Raw genomic sequence first — 15,057 nt, 5'->3', positions numbered from 1 at the left:
TAAAGCATCAAGATTGAGCTTTTCAAGTATATCAACTTGTTGTTTGGTACAATTATCCCATATATGACTGCAATAATAAAAACCTGGTAATATGAACTATTTGTACATGGTTTCTACTGTTTTCCGGTGCAAGTGAGTGAGTGAGTTTTCGTTTTACGCCGCTTTTAGCAATATTCCAGCAATATCACGGCGGGGGACACCAGAAAATGGGCTTCACACATTGTACCCATGTGGGGAATCGAACCCGGGTCTCCAGCGTGACGAGCGAACGCTTTAACCACTGAACTACCCCACCGCCCCTTTTCCGGTATAAACGATATTTTAGACTTTTTAGACAATTCACCACTGGTGCAACTTTTTTACCACAATCGTTCCATGAGTAATCATGCTGGGGTATAAGACCTAAATGTTCATGACTTAGAACAGATTTAATGACTGCCATACATGGTTAGATTCGGCATTGACGTCAGTTGCAACCTACGAGTAAGATGGGCACTTCATACATCACAGGCATCCTTGCAAGAAAAGAAAATACTCTCGGCATAATGAAAAATATACGTGTTTTAGATCATACAAATCATTCGTCAAAATTCTCAATTCAAAATTAAATTCAGTTTTGTTATATGGTGCTGAAGTATGGGGCTTTAAATCATTTTATGTTATCGAAAAAGTTCACCAGACATGGGCTTCACACATCTGAATTTGACCTAGCCCGTATTTTTGTACTGTACATGTCGCAGGTAAAAACAGGTGTATCTATTGAAGAAAGTAAACTGTGAATTCGTCACGGATAACCTCCAGAAATGTTAGAGTGTTTAATTCAGGACAGTCATTATCCAAATATTTCTAAAAAACAAAATCTATGTAACCAAGCCATGTGAAACTTGTTTGTTATAATTTAATTTGCATTCCTATTCTTTATCACTACCGCAGTACATTGTTCGTCTTTGTCACTTCCATTCATTACTGTATATGACATTTATGGCCTTTATTGGTCATCCTCCTTGGCTGTGTCTGTCATTGCACCAACCGTACAAGGAAGTGCTATTGTTTCTTTGTTTCTCTATTTGACCATTATTGAGTCTTTGCCTAAAACTATATATATACTGAAAGGTGGCGTCCAGTATTCTGACTGTCTGTGTTGGGAAGGCAGCAAGAAGGAACAACGCTCACCTCATTCATGTATACTTGTTTATGTCATGTCTTACCTAAACAACTAAAAACATTTGAACTCAACTATGCCTTCGTCGTCCTCAACTCACACTTTATCTTAAATCCGAGCTAATTACTGGGACAAACGTTAAAACGAGAATATTTTACGCGCGCTTCTGTCAATCCCGCTTATTAACTTTTAGCAATTAACTTTTAACAGTCAGCACTGATGCAAAACCTTAGAAATATATAATATGAACAAATCATATAATGAGGAAAATACTCCCGAACTATATTCAATGCGAACAACACGGATTATCCTAGTTCCCTTGGCTACACTGGTTACAGTGATTGTGCTGTCTGTTTCTAGTATCTGTGTCCTTATTTTGCGGATTTCCTCATATATATATGAGCGAGAGAGAGTAGTTTTATGTCGTTTTTATCAATAATCTAGAAATATCATGGCGGGGGACACCGGAAATTGGGCTCCACACACTGTTTGGAATCAAACCTCGGTCGATGGTGTGGCAATCGAACGCTTTTACCACAGCAGTTGGAGGTTAGGCCGTTAAAGTGTAAGCAATAAAGTGCAAAGTGATAAAGTTATACAAATTACAAAAGATTTTTGAAAATAACATAAAAAATGTCCTTGCTGTTTTGTCTGTTTTGGGGTTTCTTCACTGAATGAATATATCTCATTCAAACATGTCGTCATTACTCAGCTACTTTACAAATTTCCAAAACATGATTATCCAGATACAGTTTGGCAAAATCACAGAGGTCTATTACAGTCGCTTGGTCAGAACGATAACTCTGTTCCTTTATGATTCCTATGTTACTTAATATCACCGAAGGGGCTCGTAGAATGTATTGCTGTTTTTGTTTTTGCTTATTTATTTCAAATAATTAAATACACCTAAAAGGAGAAACAAGTTTGCTATTCTGATGTTATTACCAGATATTAACCCGTTATGTCCAGCATAAAACGCGTTTCATCAGTACGCAACAAGAACCAGTCGGTGAATGACCTCTTAGCAACGTCCATGACAAAGGACGCCACAAAGACGTATTCTGACGTAGTTCTTACCACATGTTCACTCTTTAAGTCAAGGTATATTTTTGAAAAGGGTCAATAATCAGAAATGGGACTTGTTTTATTAAATATTCAGTTAAAATGTCTCCAAAAACCTAAATTCAATCGCAATCTAAAGAATGAACGTTTCTCAAACTGAGCTTTCGTGTAACCTTGTTGTCATAAACTAAGTGGAATTTGTAAATGAATTCGCTGAAAACTTACATGAATGACCCCCAAAAGTCAGACTAAAATATTCTCAGGGATGTGAAATATATGCCCAATATTACAGAAACTGATAAGCAACATATGTATGTGATATTACTACTGTGTTGCAACTCGTAGCGATTCATAATGAAATTACCTAAAACTGCTGGAAGCGTGCGTACAATCCCCTTAACAAGTCCGCAATCGCGTCAGAAATACAGTTTGACCAGTGAGAGCCGTTTTGTCAACAAATGCACGTTCGTGCATATGCATCTCTCACCGTCAGTCGCATGGTTCTTATATAAAACTTGACATTAGGCAGCATAATTCTGTTAGCTACGTTATTAGTACTTTCAATATGACGATATATATCTTTCAAGTTTTATTAAACAATAGCATAGCGCTATAAAGGAATTAAATAGTCGGGACTACGTATTTTTATCACTGCACCGCATGTATTACGCTTGTTGTGGTTTGTGGTATATTTGCACATGACAAGCATCGAGTGGGGCACGAGTCTTCTTGGAGTGAAATGTTTTCAGAAAACATTCGCCCAAACACATTCTGTGGCCAAGCAGCAAGGCGCAAGTCCGTGAGTAAGTGAATTTCGTGCTGAAATGTGCCAGAAAGTGTTTGGCGATACCACAGAAAACTACTAAAGCCACTTGGTCTTAGTAAAATGCCAGTATCCGGTGTACCGGAATACTCGAAGCTTGAAGCTTGAAGAAAGGAGATGTCGAATGTTGTCATGAATGTTTTCATACTGTTGCTAAAGTGCTGTGTGAAATCCTTATGGTGTCTGAGGTGGTGGATTACCCTGGCGTAAGCGTCGGTGAAGAGTATCCATGGGTGTTCAATGGGGGAGAAATCGGGTGATGGAGAAGGCCATGGTAACACGTGGACGTCGTTTTGTTGGGCGCAGTCCAAGCGAACACATGCAACGTGAGGTCGAGCATTGTCATGTTGGCATGACCCCGTTGACGTTGTGTCAAGACGTGACTTGTAACTGGTCTTCTGACAAAATGTTCAACTTCCCGTAGCCGATATCGCACTGCATGTTCGGAGATTCGGCGCTGTTTAGGGATGTTGTTGTTGTTGTTGTTGCAGACCATGCGCTCGTGCTGAACGAATGAAGATGTCTCAACCGGATGTAGCGATCCTTGCAGGCGGTGGTAGCTCTAGTTCCACCTGACCAGGGTCTGTTATAACACTCCCAATGTTGTTGTACTGGGTGCATATGTTTGAAGATGGTGTATCTAGCCACCTCATCCATTTTGTTTTTGTGTTGTAGTTAGTAAATGCATTTTAATTGCTTAGAACGAATAAATAACTTTGACTTTTAACGGCCACACCTTCAAAGGGGATGAACGTTGCATAAGATTACCATTCCCCGGGACGTTATGTTTCAGTCGAGGTATTTTTCATGAAACGTGTTTTTAATCACAGAGTATGTGGACTTATATTCTTTTGCTAGAGTACAGTTTCTAAGGACAGTAGGTGAGCGTAAGTCCAATTTCTGTCCCTGGCGTAACAAAAGCACTGTAAGTTCCCTTGGCCCCTAGTATGGTGATCTACCTTCAGTTGTTGGTCATTTATAGTCTGTTTTTCTGTTGTAATTTTCTCTTTTATAACATCGTTTTGTGATAATATCATAGTTCTAAAATACGTCATATTTTCCTCAGTCTTACATAAATATTTTGAGTTTATAGAATAGAACTAAACTATCCAGTTTGTATATTTTACTCAAAAACGAACATTTTACTTAAACGTGCGTCCATATCACGGACTCTAGGAGCATCGTTGATATATATATATATATATATATATATATATATATATATATATATATATATATATATATATATATATATATATATATATATATATATATATATGTGTGTGTGTGTGTGTGTGTGTGTGTGTGTGTGTGTATATATATATATAACGGCCTTTATTCGGTGTTGTATTTCTCTCATAAAAGACACCGAAAAAAGACTGGCACTAATGCTTTTCTTGGTTATTTTTAAGGTGTGCGGTCCCAAGCTAATTTCCCGACAACAATTCTAGGTATTATAATTATCCTAGGCCACATATAAACCATGTAAAGGTTACTGTAACGTCAAGGTTATTACTGTAAGGTCAAGGTTATTATAATATCATACTAGTTACACTTTGACATGTGTGATACACTGGTGGGTTTACTGTTCATCATGAACAGGCATTAATTTCTGGTTTTACTGATTTCTTAATATAATTATTAATTGTTTTCGTCACGACATGACTGAAATATTGCCTATGTGACGATAAATACATGAGAGTAGATGGACATCGATTGATTTTCATTTCAGTAATAGAAAATATCGAGTGTCGCACAATACCATGCACATCTGATGCTAAATATGAGTTCGTGTAAAGATAGGGTGTTACATCCTCATCATGTAAAGTTCATTCTATGTTTTTCTCACCTGTCAAGCATCTAATGCAAACTCTTTAACCAGATGTCGCTCAGGTGTTACGAAAAACAGTCAGGTGATGACTGCCATCACGCATCCGAGGTAGAATATGATCTGCAAATTATAATACAGCAGGTCACCTTGTCCATATATGCGAGGTATATTACTATCATATCAAATGTAGTCTGTTACACGTCTTCAAATCACACTGCCCAGCTAGCGACTGCGTCCCAACATCAAATGTAGTCTATTACACGTCTTCAAATCACACAACCCTGCTAGCGACTGTGTCCCAGTATCAAATGTAGTCTATTACACGTCTTCAAATCACACTGCCCAGCTAGCGATTGTGTCCCAATATCAAATGTAGTCTATGACTCGTCTTCAAATCACACCGTCCAGGTAGCGACTGCGTCCCAATATCAAATGTAGTCTATTACACGTCTTCAAATCACACTGCCCAGCTAGCGACTGCGTCCCAATATTCGAGTATTACCCGCCTGCACACAGCCTTGCTACAGATTGTGTCCCAATATACAACTAATACACGTCTGCAAATTACAAACGCAGCTCGCCACAGTGTCCCAATATCAGATGTAAACTATTACATGTCTGCAAGTCACACAACCCAACTAGCGACTGTGTCCCAATATCAAATGTAAACTATTACATGTCTGCAAGTCACACAACCCAACTAGCGACTGTGTCCCAATATCAGATGTAAACTATTACATGTCTGCAAGTCACACAACCCAACTAGCGACTGTGTCCCAATATCAAATGTAAACTATTACACCTCTGTAAGTCACACAACCCAACTAGCGACTGTGTCCCAATATCAGATGTAAACTATTACATGTCTGCAAGTCACACAACCCAACTAGCGACTGTGTCCCAATATCAGATGTAAACTATTACATGTCTGCAAGTCACACAACCCAACTAGCGACTGTGTCCCAATATCAGATGTAAACTATTACACCTCTGCAAGTCACACAACCCAACTAGCGACTGTGTCCCAATATCAAATGTAAACTATTACATGTCTGCAAGTCACACAACCCAACTAGCGACTGTGTCCCAATATCAGATGTAAACTATTACATGTCTGCAAGTCACACAACCCAACTAGCGACTGTGTCCCAATATCAAATGTAAACTATTACACCTCTGTAAGTCACACAACCCAACTAGCGACTGTGTCCCAATATCAAATGTAAACTATTACATGTCTGCAAGTCACACAACCCAACTAGCGACTGTGTCCCAATATGAGATGTAAACTATTACATGTCTGCAAGTCACACAACCCAACTAGCGACTGTGTCCCAATATCAAATGTAAACTATTACACCTCTGTAAGTCACACAACCCAACTAGCGACTGTGTCCCAATATCAAATGTAAACTATTACACCTCTGCAAGTCACACAACCCAACTAGCGACTGTGTCCCAATATCAGATGTAAACTGTTACACCTCTGTAAGTCACACAACCCAACTAGCGACTGTGTCCCAATATGAGATGTAAACTATTACATGTCTGCAAGTCACACAACCCAACTAGCGACTGTGTCCCAATATCAGATGTAAACTATTACATGTCTGCAAGTCACACAACCCAACTAGCGACTGTGTCCCAATATGAGATGTAAACTATTACACCTCTGCAAGTCACACAACCCAACTAGCGACTGTGTCCCAATATCAAATGTAAACTATTACATGTCTGCAAGTCACACAACCCAACTAGCGACTGTGTCCCAATATGAGATGTAAACTATTACATGTCTGCAAGTCACACAACCCAACTAGCGACTGTGTCCCAATATCAGATGTAAACTATTACATGTCTGCAAGTCACACAACCCAACTAGCGACTGTGTCCCAATATGAGATGTAAACTATTACATGTCTGCAAGTCACACAACCCAACTAGCGACTGTGTCCCAATATCAGATGTAAACTATTACATGTCTGCAAGTCACACAACCCAACTAGCGACTGTGTCCCAATATGAGATGTAAACTATTACACCTCTGCAAGTCACACAACCCAACTAGCGACTGTGTCCCAATATCAAATGTAAACTATTACATGTCTGCAAGTCACACAACCCAACTAGCGACTGTGTCCCAATATCAGATGTAAACTATTACATGTCTGCAAGTCACACAACCCAACTAGCGACTGTGTCCCAATATCAGATGTAAACTATTACATGTCTGCAAGTCACACAACCCAACTAGCGACTGTGTCCCAAAATGAGATGTAAACTATTACACCTCTGCAAGTCACACAACCCAACTAGCGACTGTGTCCCAATATGAGATGTAAACTATTACATGTCTGCAAGTCACACAACCCAACTAGCGACTGTGTCCCAATATCAAATGCAAACTATTACATGTCTGCAAGTCACACAACCCAACTAGCGACTGTGTCCCAATATCAGATGTAAACTATTACATGTCTGCAAGTCACACAACCCAACTAGCGACTGTGTCCCAATATCAGATGTAAACTATTACATGTCTGCAAGTCACACAACCCAACTAGCGACTGTGTCCCAATATCAAATGTAAACTATTACATGTCTGCAAGTCACACAACCCAACTAGCGACTGTGTCCCAATATCAGATGTAAACTATTACATGTCTGCAAGTCACACAACCCAACTAGCGACTGTGTCCCAATATCAAATGTAAACTATTACATGTCTGCAAGTCACACAACCCAACTAGCGACTGTGTCCCAATATCAGATGTAAACTATTACATGTCTGCAAGTCACACAACCCAACTAGCGACTGTGTCCCAATATCAAATGTAAACTATTACATGTCTGCAAGTCACACAACCCAACTAGCGACTGTGTCCCAATATGAGATGTAAACTATTACACCTCTGCAAGTCACACAACCCAACTAGCGACTGTGTCCCAATATGAGATGTAAACTATTACATGTCTGCAAGTCACACAACCCAACTAGCGACTGTGTCCCAATATCAAATGTAAACTATTACATGTCTGCAAGTCACACAACCCAACTAGCGACTGTGTCCCAATATCAAATGTAAACTATTACATGTCTGCAAGTCACACAACCCAACTAGCGACTGTGTCCCAATATCAAATGTAAACTATTACATGTCTGCAAGTCACACAACCCAACTAGCGACTGTGTCCCAATATCAAATGTAAACTATTACATGTCTGCAAGTCACACAACCCAACTAGCGACTGTGTCCCAATATCAGATGTAAACTATTACATGTCTGCAAGTCACACAACCCAACTAGCGACTGTGTCCCAATATCAGATGTAAACTATTACATGTCTGCAAGTCACACAACCCAACTAGCGACTGTGTCCCAATATCAGATGTAAACTATTACATGTCTGCAAGTCACACAACCCAACTAGCGACTGTGTCCCAATATCAGATGTAAACTATTACATGTCTGCAAGTCACACAACCCAACTAGCGACTGTGTCCCAATATCAAATGTAAACTATTACATGTCTGCAAGTCACACAACCCAACTAGCGACTGTGTCCCAATATCAAATGTAAACTATTACATGTCTGCAAGTCACACAACCCAACTAGCGACTGTGTCCCAATATCAAATGTAAACTATCACACCTCTGTAAGTCACACTACCCATCCAGCGACTGTGTTACAATATGAATTATAGTCTATTACACGTCTATCAGACAACCCTGCTTGCGACTGTGTCCCGATATACAAGTATTACACGTCTGCAAATCACATAAGCTAACTAGCGACCGTGTCCCAATATGCGAGTATTACCCACCTGCAAGTCACACAACCTTGCTAGCTACTGTCTCAATATCAGATGTAAACAATTTCCTAATCATATGGCAAAAGAAGCACTGAGTCAGAACATAAAGTCTTAAATACTCTTTATCCCGAATGCACTCACGCTAAGTTGATGTCACACTGGAAACATAAAGCTGCCTCCATTATATATTCGTACAGTGATGACTCTGAATATTTTCTCTATCTGTTTCATATGTTTTGGAGGAGAACATTGGACACCCGTGTATTTGACTCATAATAAAAAGAGAACATAACCCCACAATATGTTACAAAGATCGTCCATGGTTAGAATGATCCTGATGACAACTGTCCGTAGCTCACCCTGTCTGTCAAATTCATATATATATATCAGGTGTGTCGGTGTGTCGACGAGCCTACGATGTTGGAAAGTGTATATGTATCAGTCAGTATCTGCAATACAGCAACTCAACATTTCGGCTTGACATATTTGTACCTGGTCTGGTAGTAAACTGAAAAGGCATACTGTTGAAAGGAGCGAATGTCTAGCTTTGCACCTTTAACCTAACGATCTGTGTTGTTTATACTATTGTTTCGAACCCATAAAGATCCGGCTAGAACTGGTCTTCAGCAACCCATTTTCGTAGGAGGCGACTAACAGGATCGGGTGGTTAGACTCGCTGACTTATTTGACGCATGTCATCGTATCCCGCGATAGCGTACATCGATGCTCAAGCTGTTGATCACTGGATTGTCTGATCCCGACTTGATTATAAGGCAACCATAAATCATCATTTGAATCATTAGAGACTTATTCAAGTCTACGGCTTTGCGAGAAGAGGATGTTTTGTGAACGTTTACTGAACTGATAACCTGAAAACGAGTTTTAATCCTAGTCGACTGTCCATTTGGGACAACACTTGGCAACAATCTATGTCATACTGTTGGCGATTACACAATGGTCAGAAAGGAATGTGTGACTCAATGATAATGCCTATATATGGCAATATTTAAGGTGAGCTACAAATCTATCGCAGTCTTGTATGAAACTATATATATGACAGCTGGGTAGTGAACTGATCAGTCGGTTGCTGCAGCAGTCACAAAATGAAGTTCACTCTATTCCTTTGCGTGGTGGCGACCTCGTGGACAGAGTTCATGGTGCAGGCGAGAGGTAAGTTATGACTGTTAAGAACTACTCTAGCAATATCACGGCGGGAGACACCAGAAAATGGGCTTCACACATATTACCCATGTGGGGAATCGAACCCGGGTCTTCGGCATGACGAGCCTATACAAAATAAGGAAGTTGTATATCCATAAAATAGTCCTTATCTTATCGTTGTGTAGTTGTATATTCTGCTAGATAATATCTTGACGAAGTAATGTTGTTTTTTTTAAATATTGCATTAGTTTGTTTATAACTAAACTGTGCTGTCGAATATAATGTTTTATTGTCCTTTGTAGACAGACATTTCATTATAGTCACCATGTTCTGATCGCGATGTGGCCACAATATAACCGATTACGTATAATTTAAGTCACTCATCTCACACTGAATATATAAGTCCTCAAGTACCGTGCTGATTTCAGGCCCGCTGGTATACGTCCGGGCAAAGCCGTCTAAGGACTCTGCTTACGGACTTCGCAGTACCGTCGTATTTAGCCAAGTGGAGGCAATTTAGGGTTCAGGGTATAACTCTTCAGCCGGTGTTTTCCATGCGCCATTTGCGGGTGTTGTACTTCAGTAATATATTCGTATCAATGAACTTGAGTTCTTACTTGCCATTGTGATTGATACTTGAACAGAGATTGTATAATTTGTTCTAAATTTGGAAGATTTTACCTGTACTTATATCAGTTCCTTCGTTTATAATGGATCTGCTGTTTTGATAAATATCCAATGCCTATCTCAGCAAGTGTTTAGACATAAGTAATCTATTTCAAGCAGTTCCAGCTCTATGTGAGTAACCACCCGAAACCGAAATCATACAATATTGAAGAAATAAATATCGTTTCTGGCTTGTGAGAAATGTGTACATGAGAAGAAAGATAGCGCATGTCGTATTTTAATATAATCCACTTCTGCGTGTATCAATGCAATTGCACCCCTTAATTTAAAAACAAGTAAACGTCAATTTTGACCAGAGTAGATTCACGTACGCGACTGTCCAAAGTACGAAAACTCTCTGTTAAATTACAAATTGAATCGAAGTACTCGCAAATACTACAGATATTGCAAATAAACAAGAATCATATTTTATAAATAATATTTTATAAATATTGCATTAGTTTGTTTATAACTTCACTGTGCTATTGAAGATACTGTTTTACTGTCCTTTGTAGACAGACATTTAATTACAGTTACCTTGTTCTCATCGCAATATGGCCCATGCAACACTTATATACACCACTCCTTACCTCCCTTTGTTTATATAACAATCTACATCTGCTATTGGCTTCCACCTACCTAAATAAACCTCATCTATTGTGTAAACAACTCACTATCTCCTCATCCCTCATCTGTTCTCAGCGCAAATCAGACTCTACAGATATATTTGCGATAACTGGTGCGTGTAACAGACGGCAGGGCTTTCACTTGGCTCTCACAAATGTGTTTTTCATTTCGATATACACCATATAGACTTTCTAACAGTTGCAAGGACATACAGAATAGAGTTGGTTACCTAAGCATATGGAATTCAAGGTATCTTTGTCTCAGAGAAATTGGTGTTTTAGGACCTTTTTCATTTTCATTTCGCAATATTCTATCAAGGCCATTGAACTTTTTGCACCTGTCTATTGTGTTTGAGTGAACTACACAAGCCAAGGCATGTGTTGTAACAGACCAGACAATACCCTCTTGAGGTTGGTGAACAATACACCCAAGCTGGACTATTTCCAACAACCATGGATACTGACTTAACCAGTTTACAGTCACTAATAGACAAGGATTCTCATCAGGAGTGAAGCAAGAGAAAGAAAAGAGACAAGCTTAAGAGAGGGACAAGGGCTGGGAGACGAAAGCAGAAGCGGATAAGTATTGTCACTGGCTACTGACCAGCACATGATTCAACCAATCGCAACACTGAACCAGTCAACTACTCAAATCTTATACATATTAAACCTCCTAGACTTTCTCCAACTGCGTGTCTTTTAAATGCTCAATATCAGCTTGCAACAAGTGTGTTGACACTGTGGACTTGGTATTGGATCACCACATAGATATGCTAGTACTCACTGAAACGTGGCTTAAACCTCGGGGAGATGAATCAATGATTGTGCAACTAACTCCACCTGGATACATAGTCAAACATCAGCCCAGTATTTCTCGTGGAGGTGGAGTAGCCATTTACCTTTAGGAGTAATTTTCACATTAAATTTCTGTAAGCTGCCTCCGAGGCGACATTTGAAGACAAATATTTCCAAACTATTCATGGAAAAACTGCTACCAATGTTTTGGCTTTGTATCGACCGTCACCGTCCAGGAGGAACATGTTAACGTTTTCAATGTTTCTTGAAGAATTCTCTAATTTACTGGATATGTTGTTCCTTCTAGGGGACTTTAATATCCATTTTGACAAGAAACGGAATAGTGACACAGTAACATGATAGAGCTCTTGCAATCGCACAACTGTCTTCAAATTGTAAATGATTCTACACACAAAAGTGGCCACATTCTTGACAAGGTAATTCGACGTGAAACTGACAAATTCATCACAGACGATCACGTGTCAGATCTGCAGCTACCTTGCCTCAGAGATCTGATGCAGGGTGGTTTCTCACTTCAGATGTGAAAACAGCAAAGGCTGAGAGGAGGAGTGCAGAACGACGATGGAGGAAATCACATCTTGAGGTACATCGTCAAATCTATTGTGCCGCTCGAAATAAAGTCACGCTTTTACTAAAGCTGTCAAAACAGGACTTCATAAACAAGAGCAAATCAGCCACTAAAGCGCTGTATGAAGTTATGTTCCACCTGTTGGGGAAAACAGCTTAACGCCTCACTCCCTGACATTGAATCTCCGTCCCAGATTGCTGAAGTTTTCTTCCTATTTCCAGAAGAAGATTGACGACATGCCGCTTCAGATAACTCTGGATCAGGCTGCATCTGACATAACGGATGAGGTGGTAGAACATGGACATGGTTGTTCTAATCAACTCGATTCTTTAAGTCCCTTTTCAACAGATAATGTATTGAAGATTATCAAGGCTTCCAAATCAACATCATGCATACTGTATCCAATTCCCACCAAAGTTGTGACCAGTAACATTGATATACTTTTCCCTGTCATCACAGGTATTGTGAATTGTAGTCTCCTGTGGATCCTGTGGATCCATGTCTGATTCTTATCGACATACAGTGGTAAAACCATTGCTTATAAAACCGGGACTAGATGTGGATGTTTTGAAACATTATAGGCCAGTCTCAAATCTTCCATTTATTTCCAAGGTTATAGAACGGGCTGTTCGAGATCTTTTGCCTCAAACATGACTCAGTCTGTTCTCATTGAGGGTCAACTGTCAAACCCAGTTCATCGTATTTGTGGCGTTCCACAAGGATCGGTCTTAGGACCGATTCTATTCACCCTTTATACCAAACAGTTTGGAGAAGTCATTGACCAGTAACAACTACCTCGTCAACAATACGCTGGTGACAACCAGCTGTCCACAGTCTTCAAGTCACAACCAGGAGAAGCAGCAGCTGCAGCTGAGTGTGTAACCTCATGTTGTGCCCGTATCAAGAGCTGGACTGATAACAGATTGAGACTGAATGACAATAGGATAGAGTGCATGCTATTTGGACCACGTTCAAGGTGCGAGCAGTCTGATCTACATGGTCTACAGATTGGGAGATGTTTCATTCCACTCTCCACAGAAGTCAGGGACTTGAGAGTCATCGTGAATAGCGAACTATCGATGTCCAAACATGTCACGTATATTGCAAAAGTCTGCTCAAATCAACTTTGCATTATTGGCAATATACGTAAATTCCTATGCCAAGTTTCTGCGACTGTGATCTCGAGAATCGATAACTGCAATTGACTGCTCACCAACGCTCCAAAGTCGGCCATAAACAAACCCCAACGCATTCAGAATACGGCTGCCAGGATCGTGTCTTGCTCCAGGAAGTATGATCACATAACCCCAATCCTTCGTACCCTCCACTGGCTTCCGGTACAACAAACGATAAGCTGTAAGACCCTGTGCTTCGTGTACCAATGTCTGACGGGGAATCCTCCCGAATATCTCCGTGACTGTATCGTACCACACATCCCGGCTCGATCTTTGAGATCAGAGTAAAACATTTCCTGACTATCCCAGTTACCAAAACAGTTTCCTTTAGGCAGAGATCCTTTTCATGTGCAGCTGCGACTGAGTGGAATCAGTTACCAACATACATTAAAGACTGTGACACTTTCTATCTGTTTAAATCCAGACTCAAAACATATCTATATAAGCAAGCATTCTGTGATGAGTCAAGTCAGTGAACCCTTGGACTGTGAGCTTAGAGCATGAAATATTCATGGAGTCATGCGCAATATAACTGAACTAGTACCGTGTTGATTTCAGGTCCATTGGTATACTTCCGGGCAAAGCTGCCTAGGGACTCTACTTACGGACTTCGCAGTACCATCGTATTTAGCCAAGTGGAGGCAAACTATGGTTCAGGGTATAACCCTCATTCCGGGGTTTTCCATGCTCCAGTTGCAGGTGTTGTACCAACAATTTCCTCAATCTGAATGAGTCAGCCCTAAGCGCACATATAAGACATATTCTTATTGGCCCTCATAATTATTAGCTTGGGGGTAATATCAACAGATATCCACATGCAGACTGACCATTAATCCTTTCTGATAGATACTTGTGCAATTTTCCAGTCGTATCAAAATAAATTTGAACACTGACGTATGAATTCAAAAGTTCTGTCCCCGAAAACTATTAGTAAAATTTCAACGGCGAACTACAACTTATGCCATGTACATGTATTTCGGTAGGTCACTATCTGATGAAATGCCAGCTTGAAACAACTAACCACGGCACTTCTGAGTTCATCCTGGAGAAACAGGGATCGGCACAGTCGGTGCTGACCATTCAGCACTTTTACAGCTCCAAGACTATGAGTGTTATCATTCATCTGAACTTGGGAGACCACGTTCTTGTGAGAAAGGTGTTTGACGACAAAAACGCCCCACTGAGAGGTGGTGTGTGGTCTCAGTTCTCTGGATATCTGCTACGGAAAGACTGAATCAAGTGTCCAGAATCACATGTCTTCAGAAAAACCAAGATGTTAATGAATTGTCATGTTGATTCTTTCATGACGCAGACATGTTAAACGTTTGAAATAAACTTTACTGTTCACTGCTA

General features: G+C 40.0%; 1 protein-coding gene across 1 annotated transcript; it reads left to right on the top strand.

The window, feature by feature from the left end:
* The first annotated feature begins 9,776 nt into the window (after positions 1–9,776).
* LOC137298489 (multimerin-1-like) lies at positions 9,777–15,057 on the top strand. The gene is made up of 3 exons (XM_067830778.1): positions 9,777–9,862; positions 14,263–14,403; positions 14,688–15,057. Exons 1-3 carry the CDS (start codon positions 9,796–9,798, stop codon positions 14,936–14,938), a joined length of 459 nt encoding a protein of 152 aa, XP_067686879.1. The 5' UTR covers positions 9,777–9,795; the 3' UTR covers positions 14,939–15,057.

Source organism: Haliotis asinina, chromosome 10 (assembly GCF_037392515.1).
Source record: "Haliotis asinina isolate JCU_RB_2024 chromosome 10, JCU_Hal_asi_v2, whole genome shotgun sequence".
In the NCBI taxonomy this organism is placed as follows: Eukaryota; Metazoa; Mollusca; class Gastropoda; order Lepetellida; family Haliotidae; genus Haliotis; species Haliotis asinina.
This window is presented reverse-complemented; position numbering and strand designations above follow the sequence as displayed.